This window comes from Dioscorea cayenensis, chromosome 19, assembly GCF_009730915.1.
Source record: "Dioscorea cayenensis subsp. rotundata cultivar TDr96_F1 chromosome 19, TDr96_F1_v2_PseudoChromosome.rev07_lg8_w22 25.fasta, whole genome shotgun sequence".
NCBI classification, from domain to species: Eukaryota; Viridiplantae; Streptophyta; class Magnoliopsida; order Dioscoreales; family Dioscoreaceae; genus Dioscorea; species Dioscorea cayenensis.
The window spans coordinates 22850277-22872919 of record NC_052489.1 but is presented as its reverse complement, the minus strand read 5'-3'; the positions used below and the strand labels follow the sequence as shown (position 1 = coordinate 22872919).

Sequence of the window (22643 nt, the reverse complement as noted above, 5' to 3'; positions counted from 1 at the left end):
AACATTACAATTCATACTAGTATTTCTGAAAATTTTATTACATCTATTCTTTCATATGAACCAAGCTACAACAACAATAATAGATTGAGTGAACATGGAATAACCACCATTGATAAGCCAGAGACCAGAACGAAATCCATCCTGGAAGCTTATTAAAACACCTACTTTTTGACTAACCAGAAGCCAAACATCAATAGCCCTAGGGCAAAGAGCAAAAAGATGCTCAATCATTTCATACTCTAGGCCACATAAAACACAGGCATTGTAGGGGCCAAAACCAATGGAATAGAGATACTCAGAAGTAGAGAGCCTACCCTTGAAAACACAAGCACTACTAACTCCAGGCCACATAAAATGTTTAACACGAGGAGCCACATTCAACTCCCAAAGTTTCTTCCACCCCATCCTATCATCAGCCTAATTAAGATTATGATTCAAGAAATGGTAAATTAAAGAAGATAGCTTATTGTTATGAGACTTGGGAAACTACACACAATGATTAGAAGCTGTGCAATCAATAGAGCCAAATTTATGAGAGAAATAAACCATATTATCAACAAAAAGCAAGCACAACTTGTCACGGTCCCAGGTATCATTACTAATGAGATCAGAAATAGTTAGAGCACATAAGTCCAAATCAGTATTAATATAGGTGGGATTAAAGGCTAAAGGAATATCTGTGCACCAAGGATGTTAAAGAAAAGATGTTTGGTTAGGGTTCACAGATTTAATCCAGAAATAGAATTAAGTTTATGAGCTGAATAGGACAAACCTCTGAAGAACCAAGATCAATAAGTTGGGATTTTGTCCTTCCAAAAATTAATCAGACCATATTTAACATGAAGAATATCAACCCAAAACAGTCATCATAGTTGTGATAGTGCAAGATATTCTTAGCCATAAGAGAATGCTTAGCAAGAAGAAGATTCTTGATTGCCAGACCCCCTCAGTTTTAGAGCCGGTAACATCATCCCAAGTAACAGCATAAATGCCTTTTCCATTGCCACCTTTGTACCAAAAGAATCTCCTAACAATTCTATTGATCTCTTGAAGGGTGGTGTTGTAAACAGGGTAGACAGATAAGTACTAAGTTGGAATGGACAGCAAAGAGGAATTAATCAGGATAGATTTAGCAGCAGGAGAAAGTTTGGACTAGTTCCATCTAGAGCACTGTCTTCTTATTTTATCAATCATAGGATTAAACACAGCTTTAGCCAATCTTTTGGGAGAAATCAAGACTCCAATGTAAGTAAATGGGAAGGAGGTCATATTAAAATTTAGGATGGAACTAATACTTTTAGCAACTCTTTTATTAAACCAAGAAGGAAAATAAACAACAGATTTATTGGGTTTAGGAGATTGACCAGATATTTTCCAGTATATAGAGAGCCAAAGATTAACATTTTAAGCAGTCAATCTGGAGGCATGAGTAATAAGAATAAGGTCATACACGAACATATATAGAGAGGCAAAGATTAACATGAGATGATTGAAATTGTATTTAAGTTGATTATAAATTAAAAGCCTAGGATCATACCTTGTCTTTGAGCATAATTAAGGATAGAAGTTTGATTTTGGGAAACAATGATGAAAAGTAAAGAAGAAATAGGATCACCTTGACGAATTCCTCTAGAAGATTTAATACAGGGTGAAGGTTGTCCATTAATAAGGAAGGAAAAGGAGGTGGAGCTAATGTAAGTATTAATCCAAGAGATCCAAATAGAAGGGAAATTCATCTTGGTTACGTAGCAAGAATTACATTCCAACTGAGAGTATCATAAGCTTTCTCAATATCGATTTTGACTAACATCCTAGGGGGTACTGACAATGATTATCCAAAGAATGAGCAACTTCTTGCAAAGCAATAATATAATCAAAAGCACAATGACCAGCCACGGAACCAAATTGTTCACAGCCAATTAGCTTAGGGAGAACAAATTTCAACCGATTTGCAAAAATTTTAGATATGATTTTAAAACTAACATGGCAAAGAGAAATTGGCCTATAATCCCAAATCAAGCAAGATTATCCTTTTTAGGAATAAGAGTAATGAAAGTCTTACCCCAAGAAGAAGACATCAAAGTTAGTATAGAAGTATTGCACAACAACATTCAAATGATCCCCAATATCAAACCAAAATAAACCATAGAATTCAGCATTGAGGTAGTCAGGCCCAGGATTTTTACCTACAAGAAGATCTAAAACAGTCATATGTATTTCCTCCCGAGTAAGAAAATCACAGTCTAGCAGGGAAAGTTGAGGAAGGTCATCTAGGAGGGCATTAAGAATATCAGAAAAAGAATCATTCAAGGAGTTAGACCAGAGGCAAAAGTAAAATTAAGAAAGGATTGTTCAATACCTGTTCGATCAATGAAAGATGATCCATTTATATCTCGGATCTGAGTAATAAAGTTAAAATGTTTTCAGGTTTGGTTGATGAAATGAAAATATTTAGTGTTCATGTCTCCATCATGAATCCATTGCATTCTAGCAAGCTGAGACGACTTGCTAGAATTCTGATGTTGAAGGGCAGTGAATTTGGCATAGAGTTCTTCAAGGTGGGAAAGATCAGCTGCATTAAGAGAGTTAGAAATTTCCAAAGCAGTAATAACATTCTCAGTATTGATAATATCAGAGTCTAAACTACTCAAACCTGAAGTATGCCAAACTTTAAGTTTGATGCGAGTACGAGCTATAAGATGAGAGAAAGCATGCATAGGGTTACCATGCGGAGTAAACTCCCAAGCAGATCTGACAACATGATGACAACCAACATAATCTAGCCAATAATATCTAATCTAAAAATACTACGATTAAGTGAATTATGCATAGACCCAAAAAAAAAAAAGAGAGGGGCATGGTCAGAATAAAGTCTCGGAAGATGCTTGAGAGTATAAGAGCTGAACTTAGCAGACCATGCCATATTCATCAAGCAACGATCAAGCCTAGCCCACCTCCTAGAGACCCCTGCTTGATTATTACACCAAGTGTAACTAGGACCCGAAAACCGCAAATCAAGTAAATTATTATCTTCAATTAAATTCAAAAAATATAGAGCCTTATGGGAATAATAAGCATACGAACCACCTTTATGACTCCCGTCAAAGTGATAGTGTTAAAATCACCGATTATGAGTTAAGGAAGGTTAATAGCAGAGAGTTTAGAAAGCTCATACCACAAATTACATTGTGATTGAAGGTGCGACGCATTATAGATAACAGAGATAACCCAGTTGGAGGAAACATCAGGTGAAATCACTAAATGCAAGGCTCTCCAAGAAATAGCAATAGGCAAAACAAGGCCAATCTTTTTATTCTAGGCAACAATAATACCACCGGAGTAACCATCAGCAAGGATTGCAGCCCAATCCCAAGCATTAGGAAGCTTGTTACAAAAGCGCAAGACATGATCTTCATTTGCTCTTGTCTCAACAAAGCACACTAGAAGAGGTTTGAACTTACGAATAAAGTTAAGAGCTCTATTAGAGGTATCCCTCGAAGAGATGCCCCTACAATTCCAGCAGATAAGATTAATGTGATCCATAATCATAATGAAAAAAAAAGAGTAAAGAACAGGGAAGAAGAAAAACAACATCAAACTCCACTTCCCTCCGTGCTAATCCTTCCTTTCTTATGGGAAGCCTCCACATCATGAGAACCTTGCCAAATCAACACCCCCCTTCGTGCTTCAGATTGATATTGTATAAGAGTCATCATATCATCGGGGTCATCATCCTCCACCATTTCATCTTCACTGTCCTCAAAAGAGCCATCCTCCTCATCCTCTTCACTAGCGTCACCGGAAGGGAAACCATGTAGGATAGCATTGACCTGATCAACTAACATGGAGTGATTTGAAGTGGGTTTAACATCCAAATGAGCTGGGCTCAAAGGTATGGAGGCTCTAATGACAGGGGGCGGAGAACTCAAACGTTCGTGAGAAGACTTAACGACTTTATTGGAATATTGGGAAGGATGAAGAGCCTCGGGAAGGGAGTTATTCTCTTGGATGGGGATCACGCCAAAGGATAAATACCAAGAGACAGCAATGTTTGAGTCCCGAGGATCTATCGGCGTAGTACACTCCATCAGAGAGCCATGTGGAATAGTATAATAAGATGGTGGTGTCACATCAACTTTATCATGTTCAGAATGTTGGGCGTGATGATCGAGAAACCTACCTCAATCTCTCCCCCGCATCTCGCCACACAAACCACCTGTAATAGAAAGTCTGGGAATGGTAACGTTCGTTTACCCAACATCACCATATGTTTGCCCATCGGTTGCCACGTCAGCGTCCGTGTGACTAGCCCCAACGCTGTCACGACAACCACGTCCACGACCATGCCGGCGAATAACAAGCATCCAAGGACCAAAATTTGTCTCCGACGGGGGATCATCAATATTCATTTAAACATCGGAGTTAGCAAGGTTAGAACCAGTATCCAGCGTCCGAGCAATAGCTTCCAGAAGAAGACAAGAGTCGACCTCCTGCTCCCGCGAAGCAAGAGAGGGTGGAGGATCTCCTGTCTTTCTAGCCGCCGCCACTCAAGGACACGAGTTAGTTCCATGACCTATTAGCCCGCAAGCATAACAAAACGTAGGCAACCTCTCATATTGAACGAGAACAAAGCCATGATGACAGGCATCACCAATCCAAAAACCTCGACATATGGGTTTAGATAAATCAATCTCAAGACAGACTCTAGCAAATTTGGATCTGGTTGGAGAAATGGTAAGATCATCGACCTTTAGAAGAGCACTAATATGAGAAGTAATCATTTCAAGGGTTTCACCATCCCAGAAATCAACATGTAAATTATGTAATTAAACCCAAATTTGCAGTGTTGATTTTGGCAAACGACGGCTTAAAGAAAGGTTTCCAAGGAGACAACTGAAGAATAATACCATTGATGGACCATGGTCCTCTAGTAAGAAGACACTGCAGCACATCATGAGAGCCACAACGGATTAAAATAAAACTATTTGGAAGATCAAAGATAGAAACCTCACCGATTTTGGCCCATTTTACCATTAAATACTACCTTACCTGCTCGAACGGAGATGTCTTTCTGAACAACTTACCATACATAGCATGCTGGAACTTCATACGAGCCCTAGACATTATCTCTTCATTAAGCTTGACAAAAGCTAAAGTAGAGTCCTTAAGCATGTTGAGCAGTTGAACATTGTGCAAAGGAGAGTTATAAAAGGTATGAGTCGATTGAGAAGCTATTTGGACCCAGGATTTCGAAGGTGGTTGGGAACTTGGGGTGGATGAGAGGAGCTCTACTCCCCGCTTGCCATGGCAAGGGGGAAGGGGTGGCACTGGAGGCTTAAGGGCGAAGAAGGCTTAGAGAAAGCCCAGAGGACGCGTACGAGGATCCAAGATCTAATTGTAGTTATCACATCATCTACTGATCTGTTTTCCGATGTTGTGAGATGTCCTGGGAAAAGAATTCATGGTTGGGTGGGTGTTGACCGAGCTGAGTTTAGGTGAAGAGTTGGTGGAAGGCAAGGGAGGACAAAGTATGCACTCAAAAGAATAAAGAAAAAAAGAAAAAAGAAAAAAGAAAAAAAAAAGAAAAGCGTTGAGTTTTATGATTCATGTATATATATATATATATATATTAGAGCAAGTTATATATATATATATATATATATATTAGTTTGAGAAATGCAACGCCAGAGAAAGTTATATACAAGCAAGAGGTTAAATTTAAATAACAATAAAATGACCGCCAAAGGCTCTTTATATTTAAAATAAACCATAAAAAACACTATAGTAATTTTTGAACTATTAAACCATGCATATAAAAACTCCCAATTTGAGCAATCGAACATAATGTGTAGTAACATCAAACTATAAAGGAAAAAAAATTGAACTATGAAACTTCATATCTAGATCCTTATTGCAACATCAAAAAGAATATAAAGGATATGATTAAAACCAACTCAAAACAAAACGACACTCTAATAATGGTTTGCCATTGCTTGTGCAATGGAAAAAAAATAAAATGTAACTTCTGTAGCTGCGTATAATATTAAACCCAAAACGAAAATAGAGTTTATCCACACTTATCTCTTTAAATATGAAGGTTTTTTTTTTCAAAAAATTGTTAAATTCATTTTGTTACAGGTTTCCAATTATTAATTTTTTTTAATTATTTACAATAAAGAAAAGGCTATCCATGCTAATCCCTTAAATTAAAAACATTAAAAAAACTAAAAATAAAAGAACTTTACTTATTTACCATGATGTATAAAAAAATAGTATAAATATACATACATATAATTTTTAATATGCATGTTGGATTTTTAAAAATTATTTTAAAATTAGACTAATAAAGATTATTTTATTTTATATGATGCAGCAAGTATCATTAAATCTTGTGGAAATTGCCAAAAAAACCCTTTAAGTTTGTAAAATTGACAAAAACACCCCGTTAGTTTTGCAATCCCCAAAATCCACCTCCTTTTAAACTCTATGTTTTTCAAACCCCCAAACCCTGTAACGGATGTGAACGGAGTGAGTTTCAAATTTTTTTGGACGAAAAATGCCCTTGCATGGGGAGTCGTGGCTGCAGCCATCTCGGCGATTTGAGAGGAAGTGGGGTGGGTTTCCGTAGGGTAACCCCAAGAGACGAATTTATTGGAGCCGCTTTACTTTGCTTTTTTTCTCAACTCGCGTCTTCGACTTTTTCCATTTTTCAGTCGCTCTCGAATTTGTCTCTACTGCGAAGCCTCCGTAATTGGCATTTCATCGACTTTTCCCTTTCCACCCGGTATCTCGAAGGAGAAGTCCCCCACGCAACTAGTTGGCATTTCATCGCTTTGAAATCTAAGGTATTGAGTATGGTTTTTATGTTAACTGCTGCATACAAAGAAAGATTTTTCGGTTTTGTTTTGTGCTCCTATTTTTGTTGGAAGATATTGAAGTCTGCAGGGGGATTTCTCGGCTGGGGTTTTGTTAGTCTGCAGGAGATTTCTAGCTGGGGTTTTGTTTTTGTTTTTGCATTTTCGTATGTATACACTATCGAAATAGTTTTTTTCGATTGTTATGATTTGTGTAATATTTATAATGTATATTTCCCCTTTCGCTTTGATATGGTTGCAGCTTTTACAAAAGGAGGTTGACGCTTTAAGAAATGAGATGTTACAGCTTTAAAATTTGTTGTCTCTGCTTTAAGTATTCTCGCCTCTGCTTTAAAAAAATGGGTCTCTGCTTTAACATTTTATATCATCGTTTAATAACCGAGAGTTTACCGTTTAAAACCTTATATTTCCGCTTAAACTTTTTGTCAATACCGCATGTTGAATGTGTTGTTATTGTCGCGAGCTTGTGATTATGGCGGTCAACCTAGTTAATGAGCGATGCTATTTGACACGGTTGTGGAGACCTTAGTCGAATTGAAAGATAACATGACCCCTCGACACTGGGAGATTATTCGAAGGACACCGTTTGCAGCGTTCACTGAGTTGGAAGCTATATACCAAGAGAGGGCCCTTCTTGATTCTCTTTTGCAAAGGTACGATGGTCGCACCAATAAATTCAGGATCGGGGAAAGCTTGCTGAGTTTCAGACCTCAAGATGTGGCCCCTCGCTCTTGGTCCGTGTTGCGATGGCGACGCAGATGGTCTTTCGGAAGAAGAAAACCGGTCGCGTTCGAAGGGCGGTATCTATCAAAGACCTACGAGAGACACAGAGACTCCATCAAGAGCACTCTGGTGCAACTTGTTCGACGGAGGGGAGAAGAAGATAATTTTGTCAAACTCGATGGTGTACCTCATAGGGACGATCCTCTTCCCAAATACATCATGCTCGGTTCGAATCGGATCGCTGATTACGTCGATGATCTACCGACCATGGGGCGATACGCATAGGGCGCAGGCGACGTACAAGTGGCTTATGGAGGATATTCCACTGGCGCTGCCCGAGTGCAAGATAGATGCTGCCGGAAGAAGACCAACACGAGGGTACATTAAGGGTTGCTCGGTCGCGCTTAACGTCCCGGGTTTTTACGAGTGACCGAACGAGGAAGAAAGTCCATTTCGGCAAGATCCCAAGGATGCTGTGCTACGGTGAAAGTACTTACCGAAAGCAAGCGACGGTAGAAACGAGCTTGTCATCGCTCGATGGAAAAGAGGTAATAAATCATGGACAATGTTTAACATAAGTCTTTAATGTTTAAACATTTTATTTAGCGTTTAACTTTAGTATTTACCGTTTAAAACTTATTCATACTGTTTTAAATAATTTGTTCTCCGTTTAATTATATTCTATAACGTTTAAAATATATAAACACTCGTTTAAATATAGTTTTTTTATAGTTTTAAAAATGAATGATTTCGATGAAATTGTTTTGGTTTACATATGTTAGTTTCTGAGATGGTTCCGTCGAATCGTTTGAAAAAGAAATATTTGTTGGGGCCAACCGACGGATGGATGCCATTGCTCCGGAACCACTTGCTCGAAGGCGGGGATGAGAGGGCGACCTCTATCGTGGCGCTACCGGACGCCTGCTCTCCTACTTCCAGCCCACCACGCGCACGCATTCCTCGACGCCGGAGAAGCCCTCCCCTACCACGGCAGTTTGCAACAACCCCCCCTACCACGACAACGACAGTCCCCCCGATTGTGGCGCCCTCGACCATGGCAGCCCCTCCGACTGCAGTGGCAGCCCCACCGGTGACATTAGGCGAAGATGTCACCGCAACTCTTATCGCGAGCATGCCGGATATTGATGACCGAGTTTCCTCGGCTTGTCGCTCGTGTTGAGGCGCTGGAAGGGACGTTCACAAATCGGGTCGCGCCATCCCTTGAAAGAACCCGAAGCACCCGGGACGAACGAGGCGTCGGAATTTGACGACGACTGACATCATCGGGAAGGTCATTCCAAAGGCGCCACATTCGAAGAGACTTGTGAAAAAGAGGAGAACAATCGCCTCTGTCTCCACCGCCGGCTGACGATGAAACAATAGCAACACCATCGGTGGCTGATGCTGTTGTTGAGAAGGACATCGTAGATGATGTGGCCGTTGCCGCCGTTGAGAAGGTCGTTGACTCTCTTCTCGATGAAATCCTCGACCCGGTGGAACCGGCTGCCGAGATTGCGGCATCAAAGATGGACACAATCCCTGAAGATCAAGAACAAGTTAAGGGTGTGTCTCCCAATGATGCTGTTGTCATGGCCACGGTTGAGAAGATCGTCAAATCAGTTGCCGTGGCCGACAGTACCGCAGCCAAGCAGGACACAATCCCACCACAACAAGAACCATGTAACGATGTGTCTACGGTTGATGTTGTCGCCGTCGTCCCCGCATCGAAGCCAGACACAATCCTATAATAAGAACAACCATGTAAGGATGTGTCTGCAGTTGATGTTGTCGCCATCGTCCCCGCATCGAAGGAAGATGCTGCTGAAGACCCCGACCGAGTAACGAGAGAGATGATCAATGCCAATCAAAAATTTGACAAGACGGCTCGGAAAGCTTTTATTCCGAAGAAGAAGAAATGGGTTGGCCTGAGTCGTCTTAACAAATACGAGCAGGAGTTGATGAGGATCTTCCTCAACTGCTCTATGGACGGGTAAGTGTAAAGTTTTTATGATATTGTTTAAAGGTTTTATTATAGTGTTTAACTATTACCTAATAGTGTTTAATACCTTTATGTTATCATTTAATTTTTCTACTTAACGTTTAATTATATATAATATCATGTAACAATTGATAATATCATTTAAATATTTACAATATGGTCATATTATATTTGTTATCGTTTAATCCTCAAAGACTGTCGTGTGGAAGAATGCCGATTTGCCAGACCACACGCGACAAATTATACACGCCGCTGAGGGGAAGGAGATGGTCACTCGATGATGTGATGGGACGCTTTCGTATGCATAATACAAAAGTCATTGAGCAAAGAGCCATATCCTTACAAGAAGCGCGCCTCCATCACCGAAACCGCTTACTTGTTTATGTCAAAGTAGGGACGCACGCACATGACACAATTATGGCTATGATCGGGGATGTCGTGCGCAAAAGCGCATGAAGTTCAAATTGTCATCCTCCCGATAATCATGAATGGCCACTTCCATGTCGTCGTCCCCGACAATGATAAACAAGAATACAGGCATTATTCTTCATGTCCGAGGTACGATAAGGACGCGTTGGACATGGTAAGTTCTTTAATTATGTCCGATTAATATCTCGTGAGGTATTTAAATCGAGTATTCTAATCTCGACTTGCATATCTCGGCAGTGAATCTATTCGACATTTGTGTCGATATGGAGTTCGGCGAGTCGGCGACGACAAAAGTACCCACTCGTGCGACGACATAGAAACCCCACGCCAAAAAAACAAGGAAGTGTCGATTGCGCCCGCCCTACGTCATGCGGTTTATCGAGCAATTACTTTGGGGTGAGAAGTTACTGACTACCGCAGACGGGACGTTCCTTACCCTCAGATTAAGGTATGTTACCCGCATACTTAAGGAGGGGAGGGCAGCCGGCGTCCATGATAAAGGGGGGTCGTCACAAGCGGGTTAAATTTTGTTTTTGAAGAACATGTCCTGTATATCTGAATGTCAATTTTGTTTTCGATTGTAAATCTGGACAAATTCAATTCATTGTTTTCGTGTTCGAAGAGCATGACTTGTATATCTTAATGTAAATTTTGTTTGTTTTGAATTGTAAAGCAGGTTAAATTCCATTCAGTTTCATTTCATTGTTTAATTTACGTTCTAATTGTGTACATTTCACTTTCATTGTTTAAATATACTATATATCGTTTAAACATCAGTTGAAATATTTCAAATTACAGTGTATCCGTTTAAAATAACAATGTCTCTGTTTAAATATGGAAAGTTGCCCATCAATACACAATGTTTCCCTGTCATCGTCGGCTTATTTACAATGCCTAGTCGGCGACAGTTTCATTGCAAGATCGTCGATTGTGACCGGATCCATGGCAGCGGCTGCAATGTAACTCGCGGACATCAAACGCTTGCGACTCGATCCTCTTTCGTCTAGGCCGCCCAGGCTTCCTTCTCATCACAGGCGGTCGCAAACGAAGCTCACGACATCCGTCTGAAGGCCTGTCATCGTCGGGTATGGGGAATATAGCTTCCTTGTACGCCAGTTTGTAATTGTCGACGGTGAAGTACCCGCTAATAAATCGATATACGTTGGTGTCTGTTTGCATTATTGCTGCGCAAGCGTGTTTGCAAGGGATACCATAAACTTGCCACCTTCGACATGAACAAGTTCCGATGGCGAGATCTGACGTGAGTTGTCAGATCGGGTCGATCACTTCGTAACGATCATCGACACAACGACCAACACGAAGATTTCGGCCGTCCTCAACAATGATCTCTACCTTGAATGTATGTCCGGGCATAAGTAGGTCTCCCATTTGTTCGCTTGCTCACGCCGGTTACATAACATGCGCATCAACTTGAACACGGCAAAATAAGGTTAAACAAAGACGATGATGGTTAAATAATTTGTAAACATGTTTGAACATTATTGTAAATATTTAAACGTAAGGATTAATATTTAAAGTCAGATAAGTGTAATTAAACAAAGATTGAGAATGTTTAAAGGGTGACACTAAATGTTAAGTGAAAACCAACATTCGCAGACCTTATGGAGTCGACCATTTTTGTCACCGGTAAATGACGTGCTTCCTTGATCCAAGCATTGAACGACTCCGCGACGTTTGAATACATCTCACCCCAACGATCACCTCCGAACAGATAATTCGACCAATGAGCCATATCCGATTTATTAATCAACCAGTGATGAGCTTCGGGTGATGTGGCATGCAGTTCATTCACGGTATCATCGAAATCTTTAGCCGTGGATGCCCACGCAATGCGGAAGCATATAGACCACACTCCTCCCTCAATGACTTCCCAAGTCTGACATTGGCTTTCATAAAATTGGCCTCCAAATGTCGAAGACAGTATGCATGTGGCGACGAAGGGAAGACTCTCGCAATTGCGCTCACAAGGCCCTTGGACCTGTCCGACACAAAGGTAATTATCTCATGATAATCTCCATCCTCGTATAAGGCATCGCCTAACTTAGATATGAACCAAGTCCAATTGGCATCGATCTCGTTGTCGACTATACCGAAGGCGACATGGAAAAAACCATTGTTTCCATCTTTCCCTGTGGCACCCAGTAGTATACCCCGATATTTTCCCAGGAGGTGTGTACCATCGAGAAACAGCAGCGGCCTGCAAGCCCTCTTGAATCTCACAATACACGCGCTGAACGAAAAGAATACACGTTTAAAACGATCACCGTCTCTTTCCACGATCGCAACGCTGCCGGAATTTGTCTCAGCCACCTTATCCACATTCCAAAGCAAATAGTCATAGCTGTAGATGTCACTGCCGTCGAGGACCACCCGGGCATGCTCTTTTCCCAACCAAGCCTGCTTGTATGGTATGTGGACACCATGTTCCCGCAACATGTCCTTCTGAATGTCGATGGCCTTGTACAAGGGACGGTCCTTGAGCTTCTGAATCACTCGTGCGCTAACCCATTTTTTGGACGCTTTCGGATGCGACGCCGAACCTATGCCACCACCGCAAGTGTGTGACGGGTTGATTGTCTTGATTCTGAAAGTATTTTTGTTATACTCTTTTGATGCATGAAGGCGCCAATGACAACCATCGGCAGCGCATTCCACAGTCACCCGATGTTTTTCGTTCTTTATGAATTTGAAGTCAAAATTCCTTTTGATTGCATGATTTCGAAGTACATCCCTGAAATGTTCGACACCGTCAAAACGTTGTCCAATATCCAACGACAGCACTTCAGAATGATCTGACGAGGAAGGAAGACATCCCACGCCGTCAGGGTCACCATGGGGATGAACTGGAGCACTCGCAGAATCTGAATTCCTGCCAACACTTCAGTCAAATGAAAAGATCAATATGTTAAGCGGAGAATATAATGTTTAAGTGATAATGACAATATTTAAACGTTAAATTAAATACATAAGCAGTTAACTAATAACGTAAACGACTAGTACAATATGTTAACCAGTGACGGACATATTTAAACACTAATGGCCCCAGACAACTGGAACAATTAAAAGAGAAGGAACTTACAACGAGTAAAACTTGTTTTCATTAGGATTCAACAATGGCACATTTTCTGTCTCGACGACAAGATCAACTACAGCACATTTGAAGATGGAGTGCACGTGACTCATCCGCTGAAAGTCAACATCGTTTTCTATTGGGCAAACCGTTTTATATCCATCTGGTGTGATGAACTTAACCATGACAAGAGAAACTTCGAGACCCCATCGCTCACATATCTCAGCTAACACCAACTCCCAAGAAGTCTGAGCCGTGAACATTAGCACTCTTCCCTCCCCGTTGAATCTAGCAATACCACAAAAACTCTCCATAATATATCGGCCGAAAACCAAATCGTACAATTCAAATGAAATGAAGAACAAAAATAAGCCGAAGAAGAAGAAGAAGAAGAAGAAGATGTAAACAACAAACAACAGTCAGATAGGCAAACAAGAAAAGTGCATATATATATCACTGTCGCGATGAAGACCAAAAAGTGCATAGAGGTTAGACTAGACGTGATGTGATTGGGCGGTATTTTTCCCTCCATCAGAAGGGCAAAAAAGGAAAAATATATGCCACTGTCGCGATGAAGACGTATTGTCATCGCTCGACATGAGTATCTGTTTAACCGTCAAGTTTTTTATGTTTAAACAGATACACATAGTGTTTAACATAACGATTACCGGTTTAAATAAAGTCTATATCATGTAAATAATACGTAAAACGTTTAAATATAGTGACTTCACTGTTTAAAATATATGTTATTGTTTAAATTGAATGCTTTCACTGACATCGCGTTGAAGATGGGTACCTCCTGGGTCACTGATTAAATATCTTTACGTATTTTCTTAAACACCGTTGTCATTGTTTAAAGAGTAACAGTCGTATTGTTTAACTTTTTCTATTGTTTACAATGATGTTCTTTTGTTTCCCACATTATTTTTACTAGGTCTCTGTTTAAATTTCAGAAGTTCACATTCAAATAAAACATTCGTTTACAACATTTACAAAACATTTAAAACATTTACAACATTTACAACATTTACAAGGACTTTGGACACTCACGACTCGACCCTCGTATAACGAAACAAGTGTCTGTACATTCGAATGCTCACAGCGGTTACATAACATGCGCATCAACTTGAACCTGCACAACATACAACATTAAAAAAAAGGTTAAACAAACACATTCATGAAAACGACTATTAATCAATGTGTCATGGTCGGACTTAAGCGAAGATACTGGTAGTTAAACACAGAACGACATAGTCGTACACTGACGTAATGTTCTTAAACGGTAACAAAAAGTCTCAAGTGATAAATATCAACCCCGTCTTAAAGGATGTTTCCTGACCTCCCTCCTCTAGAGAATCCTCCGCAATCACGCAATACGTGAAAACTTTCTTTTCTTACCCAAGTCGAAAAGCTCGCATAATTGCTTCCCGTCATCCACCGCTGGAGAATCCTCTGCATTCAGGCAATTATGCGAGCATTTCGGCTTGGGCAAGAAAAGATAATTTAACTTGTTGCGTGATTACGGCTGATTGATTCTCAAGATAAGGAAGGAGGTTCACGAAACATCCTTTCAGATAGAGTGGTTGTCCATGGGAAGAGGAGGAGGAGGAGGAGGATGATGAGGACGACGACGAGTGGTTGTCCATGGGAAGGGTTCTTCCTGGTTATTTATGGTGTGAAGTCCACAAGCAGGCTGACTCTTCATATCCGAGAAAAAAATCAAACGCACAGTGGACCGACATTGACTGATTACAACGAACGGGTGTTCGGATATTTATGTTACCGTGCATAAGAATTAATGCCGTCATTAATTCTTATGCACGGGATACCATAACCTTGCCACCTGCCACGTGCCACCTGCCAACAATTCAGATCAAACGAAAAAGATCACCGTTTTACGCAGAGACTTTGAGAATTTAAACGTTAATATGAAAAGTTATACATGTAAAGATAATGTTAAACGGAGATGACAAGTATTAAACGGATATGACAATTATTAAACATATTAGTAATATATTTAAACGGATAATAACAAATAGTTAAACATTATTTAAAATATACAAACAGATAACAATAAACGAGAAGAACTTTACAACGAAATGAACTCGTTTTCAAACGGAGACGACAATGGCACATGCTCTGCCTCGACAATAAAATCGAATACAGCTCATTTGAAGATGAAGTGCACTTGACCAATCCGATGGAAATCAACTTCATTTTCTGTTGGAGAAACCGATTTATATATTTCGGGTATGATAAACTTCACCCAGACTACCACAAATGAGCTGCCATAATAAACTCCTGCTGAATGGTCAAACTGATAGCAACGAAGAGATTCTCACCGTATTCACGTAACCGCGAGCGAAGTCGAACAACTAAAATGAGGAGAAATGAGAAGAACAACAAGATGTAATGCAACTCCTATGCATTGTCTATCAGAAACCAAGCAGAAAGCCCTTGAAAAGGTTGAACATGATGATTTGGCGCTTTCCTTTCCCACCATTTTCAAGGCCAAAAATGGGATTTTACAACATGGACCCATTTGAAGTGAACGGTAGGGGGTAATAGGGAAGTTAAACACTAACGGAAGGGCTGTCCGGGGTGTGTAAAAGTAGGAGGGAGTTTTTGGGAAGTTTTGAAAATTACGATGGGTGAACAGTAATTTTCCCTTAAATCTTCCTATATATTATGATGCAACAAGGATGATTAAATCTTTCTATATATTATGATGCAACAAGGATCATTAAATCTTCCTATATATATATATATATATATCTATATTCAAACTTGGTGGTTAAACTCCATTGTGGTGATGATGTGGATGCAGTTGGGGAGATGCTGAAATTTAATCCTGATACGTAAATTTTTTTTTTTTTAGTTAATTTCATTATAGTTACCTATATGAGTTATCCGTTTTTGTTTTATTTTAGGGGGTGCTATGGGCCAACAGAACAACAACATAAAATAGAATTTAATTCAGAAGAAACTTTAGTTGTAGTAAATAAAAGGGGAAAGCCTATCTATATCACCTCTTTGCAGAATTTAATTTGATGAAAGTATAGTAAATGATGCTTGGAATATAACACAGTTAAGAGGAAAGCTTATATATATCACCACTTTGTGGAAAATTGTTAGGTATGAATATGTCAAATATCTGTGACTCAATTGGTGAAATAGTCAATTTTAAAAATTTTTAAAATTATTTCTTATTTCTTTTTTATCATTCTAACTACCACATGCTATCAAATTTAAGGAAAGAGCTTTTATCTTAATGCCTTTAATTAATACTTATTAATAAAAATATTTTAACTTAAAATACATATTTTTGGTTATTTTGGAGTGAGCTATATTATAATTTTTTGAAATATGAATAAATATTTTTAAAATATTTTAATTAATGCTAATGAATTAAATAAAGTAAATATCTTTAATCCGAACCTCTTTAATGAAAAGTAATTAACAAAAACATTTTAAAATCATAACACACATTTCGCATTAATTGTGAGATTTGTAAATATATTGAAGATTTTTAGAATATAAATAACTATATAAATTTATATATTTAAAATAAACGTACTCATGTCCATTTCAAGACATGCATGAATAATCGTATTTTCAACCAAATATGTGCACCACTCTCTATTACAATTCTTAAAACTGCTAATATGGCTCTATCCTGGATTTCTGCAGATTCGGATCTCCACCAATTGGAAGCTTCTGAGGCTGTTTAGAAGGTAAAGTGCTCCTTAAACTTCATGAGCTCCAGGTCCACTGACCTCACAGGCGATATGGCGCCCAATTCGACTCAGGAGTAATCCGCTTGTTTCACTCCCGAGTCGGCTCGTGTCTCCGGGACGGTCGACTTCGCCCGACTTGGACTCTCCTACTTCTTCTTAGTTTTTATTTTTCATCATTACTTGTCTTTCTCATCCCCGACTGATGAAATCGAGTTTCCTTCTTCTTTAGATTGTCTTGTTTGTTGTTGTCACTATGTACTTTGTTTTCTCCAGTTTCTCTTTTTTTAATAAATTTGTGGTTTATCCACTTTATTCAGAGACATGCATGAACATATATAAGGCATATGACGACAGTTGATGTCCAATTGATGCAAGCATTTAATGAGGTGTATCAACAGAATTCTAATATTAATAATGCCAACTATTATTTTTTATTCATTTTTTTTTTTTCCAACCTGCATCATATTAATTTTTCTCCAATGGCAACAATATTGTGAAACCGTATCACGGAAATTTAAATCAGCCTTACTTAAACCAAGGAAAAACGGAGAGCACCTTGAAGGTAACAGAGATGGAAGTCCCATATATTGTTTATAAAAATGAATACGTAATAACTTTTTTAACATTCACTGGATTTAAACCATTTGAATTTTCAAAAGAATAATAGTCACAAATAAATTATTGGAGTCTTCCTGTTTGTTACGTAAAATAAACCTAAACTGCATGCGTGTTTATCTTTTCAAGCTAAGGAAGAAAGAAAATGCAAGCTTTAGATATTAGATTTTCAGAAGAGAGGACGTAGGATGTTAATCATTAGGATTGATATTCTTACAGAAGTAAAGCAGACGCAAACGTGTTGAATGAATTAACCACATTGCCAAAGCCTGTGATATTAAGATGTACATAAAACATTGCTGATGCTTGCCTTGCTGCATGCATGTGGTGGGCAGTTGCATGCATATCTATCTTAAAAGATATACATATCAGTGGATGGTGATGTTGTACCCTGCATGGTTAATAACCTTCACAATGATGGTATCACCCTTGCGAGCATAAATTGTTTTCCCCTGGAACTGTCCATCACGGTCAGAATGCACTTTGTGTCACAAAGAGTATAGTTAGCTTCTTTTATATGTAAAAACAAACAAGACAAAGGATTCTGAACACCCTTTTCAACAGCTTTCACAATCCTTAATCTTTGGTTTGTTTTCTTTATCCTTAATCCTCGTACAAGACCAATAAAAAAGCTAACTAAAAAGTCTTCAAACAATTCAAACTGTGATCAATCCACTCAAAGCTGGGATTCTGAACACCCTTTTCAACAGCTTTCACAATCCTTAATCTTAACTAATATCCTTAATTGTGGCTTTTGAGAGAAGAACCGGTGATGGGCTTTATATAGATGTCTTTGGCACATGTCAAACCCTTTAAAAGTCAGTGTCCATCTGCTTCCTTAATTGAATTAATGAGATCATCTGCAAATCTAGTTCATCACGTTATTGTTGGTAGTGAGCAAATACATCACATATAATTAGTCAGCCAGATAGTCGATCGGCCGGTTAACTGTTTCTCTCTGTTTATTCATTATTATCCTCATCGTCATCTCCATTATATACATATTTCATAAATTGGTCAAGAGCTTTAAAGGACACAGGCCAATGCAAGTGGCTTTCATCAAGAAAAATTCAAATGGTTACTTCCATCTTCATAACCTCATGACGTTGTATATATATTATGGCTTTGGCAATGTGGTTAATTAATTCAACACGTTTTCGGCTGCTTAACTTCTGTAAGAACATCAATTCTAATGATTAACATCGTACGTCCTCTCTTCTGAAAATCTAATATATAAAGCTTGCATTTTCTTGTTGAAGTAAAGACTAAGAAAAGGATGCTGACCTTGTGTGAATTTCTGGCCTGTGTTCTCTCTGGAGAATAGAAGGAAAGTATGGTGACTGGAAAGAAACGGTTTTACTTTCAGTGATGTTGAGAATGTTGCTCTGAACCTTGATGTTGACTATTCACTGAAGAGTCAGCTACTCTGTTACTCTTGGTATAGACCAGCGGCTGATTGGATGGAGAAGCTGCAATGTGATTGGATGTTAGCCGTTTTTAATTAAGGTTTATGTTCTTCACTTTTTTTTTTCATATATATATATATATATATATTTTTTTTTAACGAACTTCTCAACTGAGAAGCTAAATTTATTAATAAGAAAATCTAAATGCTAGATAACAGAAAAGAAAGAACAATGAGAAGAACAACAAAACAGTTAAAAAGAGTATCCTTGGTTAATGAATGAGCGCATAATCCAACGAGGAAGATCACGTCCGAAGAGAAATAGATTAAGATGCCGATGACGAAAACCCAATGAAGCAAGGTTGATGGCGGGGCTGAGCCAAGAGAAAGGAGTAATCTGGATGCTCGGACGGTGGCATATATCAAGAAGGAATTGCAAGTTACTGATCTGATGTTGAAAGCGCCAAGAAAGCATGGAAGTAGGGTTTTAAAGTGTATCCAAGAGTCCATGGTGAGCGCTAAAGATTCGTTTGATCGTGAAATTATGATCAAGAGCAATTTGGAAAGCAACTTCAATAGCAAAAATCTCGTTAGAGGAGTTATCATTTATGGGTTGAGACAGGCATCCTACAAGAGAAACACAATTGTAAGCATTGGTTATGAAAAAGCCGATGGATCTTACCTGAAGGTTATGATTGGACGCTGCATGAGTGATGAGGAAAGGTCCGTCAGAATTGGAATAGTTATTTAAGATAAAGTTTTTTTCCCGATGGGATCAGCGTGGCTGTTGGAGAAGTCTTGGACATGAGCGAAGGTTATGATTGGGAAATTATGTTCTTCACTTTTGTCTTTATGTACCTTTTGTGTGCTACCTTGCTGGCAAAGCACATTACTTGTTGTCGTTAAATTCAGTCTTCTAGTCAATGTTTCCAGTAAGCTTAATTCAAGAATAGCTTCAATTACTTTGCTCTATTATCCACTACCAGAATACATAAGAATCCTGTGAAACATACATAGTCTTATCTCCTTTTTTGTCCAACATAATGATACTAAGCTCACTAGCTGATAGTGCATTCGGGGTTCAAACTTTAAAAAACATTAACACAAGTAGAGATGCTTGACCAAATAGAAAATGACAACATGTCAGGAAGACAAACTTAACTACTAAATAAAGACTACATAGCCTCTAACAAACAAAGAAATTGACTCCACTACAGGGGCTTTGATTGGCCCCAAAAGACCCATTCATTTTATCAGGTGGACATGTTCAGATTGGTTTCCTCATTCTTCTGAACAACTGCTAACATCTCCCCTATGTTAAGTGCTCTTTCCATCGCAAGCTTGGACATGAAGAACTCATGCTTACCGACTGATAAGCCTTTCGTTAGGATGTCTGCTGATTGCTCTTCACTGCTGCAATGAACCAACTGAATTACATTGTCAGAGATAAGATTTCGAATGAAATGATACCGTATCTCAATGTGTTTGGTGCGACCATGCTGAGCAGGGTTCTCGGTAATCGAAATAAAGGATTTGTTATCATAGTGCAGGATGGTGGGCAATGTTTGTGTGAAGCCAAGATCATTGAGTAACTTGCGCATCTACACACCTTGACAAGTTGCAGAAGTAATAGCCATATAGTCAGCTTCAGTGCTTGATAGTGTGATTATTTCTTGCTTCTTGGATGACCATGCGACAACACCTAAACCCAAGCTGAATACCCAACCGGTTGTACTTTTTCTATCATCAAGTAATCCCGCCCAGTCACTGTCAACATAACTTATGAGATTGTAATCTTTTACATGTTCATATTGAAGGTCATAATATGTTGAAAAGGGTGTTCAGAATCCCAGCTTTGAGTGGATTGACAACAGTTTGAATTGTTTGAAGACTTTTTAGTTAGCTTTTTTATTGGTCAATGTTTTGAGTAGTCAAGTCATTGACAGGTGTCTTGCTCTAAATAGTTAAGGTTATGTTTTCTTTATCTTTGGTTTGTACGAGGTTGCATGGTTTTGTGTTCTCTTCAGTCATTGGGGAGAGCAATATCTTTGCTCCTTGGGGATTGGGCAAAGCAATAGCTTTTGCTCTTTATATCTTGTTTGACTAGTATTATGAGAATTAGAAAAGTTCATCTTAAGCTCTAACTTAAACTCTTCTCCTTCCTTGCTTCCTTCTAGCTATTGTTGTATCCTCTCTTCTCAGGTCCTTTGAGACTCACCATAACTAAGAGGCTCACCACAACAGTGGTATCAGAGCTATGGAAGGGAGCAACTCCAAGCTTGGGACGGGTCAAGCAAGCGTCCCACTCTTCAAGGCTGAACCCTATGGCATTTGGAGTCTTCGTATGAAGACTCTTCTTAGGTCCTGAGGTCTCTGGGATTTAGTGGAGAATGGGACCTGCTCATCTGAGGATGAGACTCAAGAGAATGCACTCATGGAGAAGGACGCAAGGGCCCTACACTTTATTCAACAAGCACTAGACGAGAAGACCATCACAAGAATCTCTGAAGCTCAAACCGCTAAGGAAGCATGGGATCTGTTGAAGATGGAGCATCAAGGCAGCACCAAAATAGTTGCGGTCAAGCTCCACACACTGCGACAAGAGTTTGAAATTGCTAAGATGAAGAACACGGAGACTACTCAAGACTATGTGAACCGGATTCTGTCTCTTGTTTATTAGATTCGCCAACTGGGAGACACACTCACAGATCAAACGGTGGTTGGACGGGTGCTGCGAAGTCTAACTCCAAGGTTCCATCATGTTGTCTCTTCTATTATTGAAGCACAAGACCTCACTACACTCACTGTTGAGCAACTAGGAGGCTCTCTTCATGCTCATGAAGCTCGACTTAATTTATATGAAGACAATAACGTTGAAGAAAAAGCCTTTGAGGCCAAAGTAACTACTGATAACCATGCTCAGGCTCAGTTCACGCGGCAAGGGAATCATGGCCATGGTCGAGGTCCATTCCGAGGCAGGTTCCGAGGTCATGGATGAGGTCAAACTGACCAAGCCAGAGGCTCTTAAGTTGGCAGAGGATTTGTTCAGTGTCATCACTACAAGAAATATGGGCACATAAAAGACCAATGCTGGTATAGAGAAGAAGCAGCCGCTAATATAGTCGAAGAAGTGGACGAAGGCATGCTGTTCATGGCCGGGAACGTCACCAACACAGAAGAATATGCAATCAGGATGCTAGACAGCGGGTGCTCCAACCATATGAAGGGCACCCGAGCATTGTTTCAAGACCTTGATCTTTCACTTCGGCAAACCGTTCAACTGGGGGATAACAAGGAACTTGAAGTTGTTGGTATTGGAACGGTTGCTTTACCATCCAGCAAAGGAGAAACTAAACTACTCAAAGACGTTCAGTATGTCCCGCAACTAGCACACAACTTTCTTAGCATTGGCCAGCTACTTCAAACTTGATGCACAGTTGCATTTGATCATGAAGGATGCACTATAAAAGACCGAAATACTAGACATACAGTCGCCAAAGTCGGAATGACCAAGCATAGGCTATTTCCCTTAACAAGCGATGATGTGAGCATCGCTAATGTCGCTCTTGCTCAACCTGAACTCTCTGCTTTGTGGCATCGACGATATGGGCATCTGAATTATAAAGCATGCAAGTGCTTTCACAAAAGGAGTATGTGTATGGTCTACCTAGCATAAATCCTATAGAGTCATGTGAAGGTTGCATCAAGGGCAAGCAAACTAGACAATGTTTTCCTTCTTTTGGTGCTCGACGTGCAACCTCACCTCTGG

The 22643-nt window shown here is 39.4% G+C and overlaps 1 protein-coding gene across 1 annotated transcript; it reads left to right on the top strand.

Moving 5' to 3' along the window:
- The first annotated feature begins 21131 nt into the window (after window positions 1-21131).
- LOC120284169 lies at window positions 21132-22304 on the top strand. The gene is made up of 4 exons (XM_039290962.1): window positions 21132-21216; window positions 21259-21452; window positions 21555-21853; window positions 21974-22304. Exons 1-4 carry the CDS (start codon window positions 21132-21134, stop codon window positions 22302-22304), a joined length of 909 nt encoding a protein of 302 aa, XP_039146896.1.
- The last annotated feature ends 339 nt before the right edge of the window (window positions 22305-22643 follow it).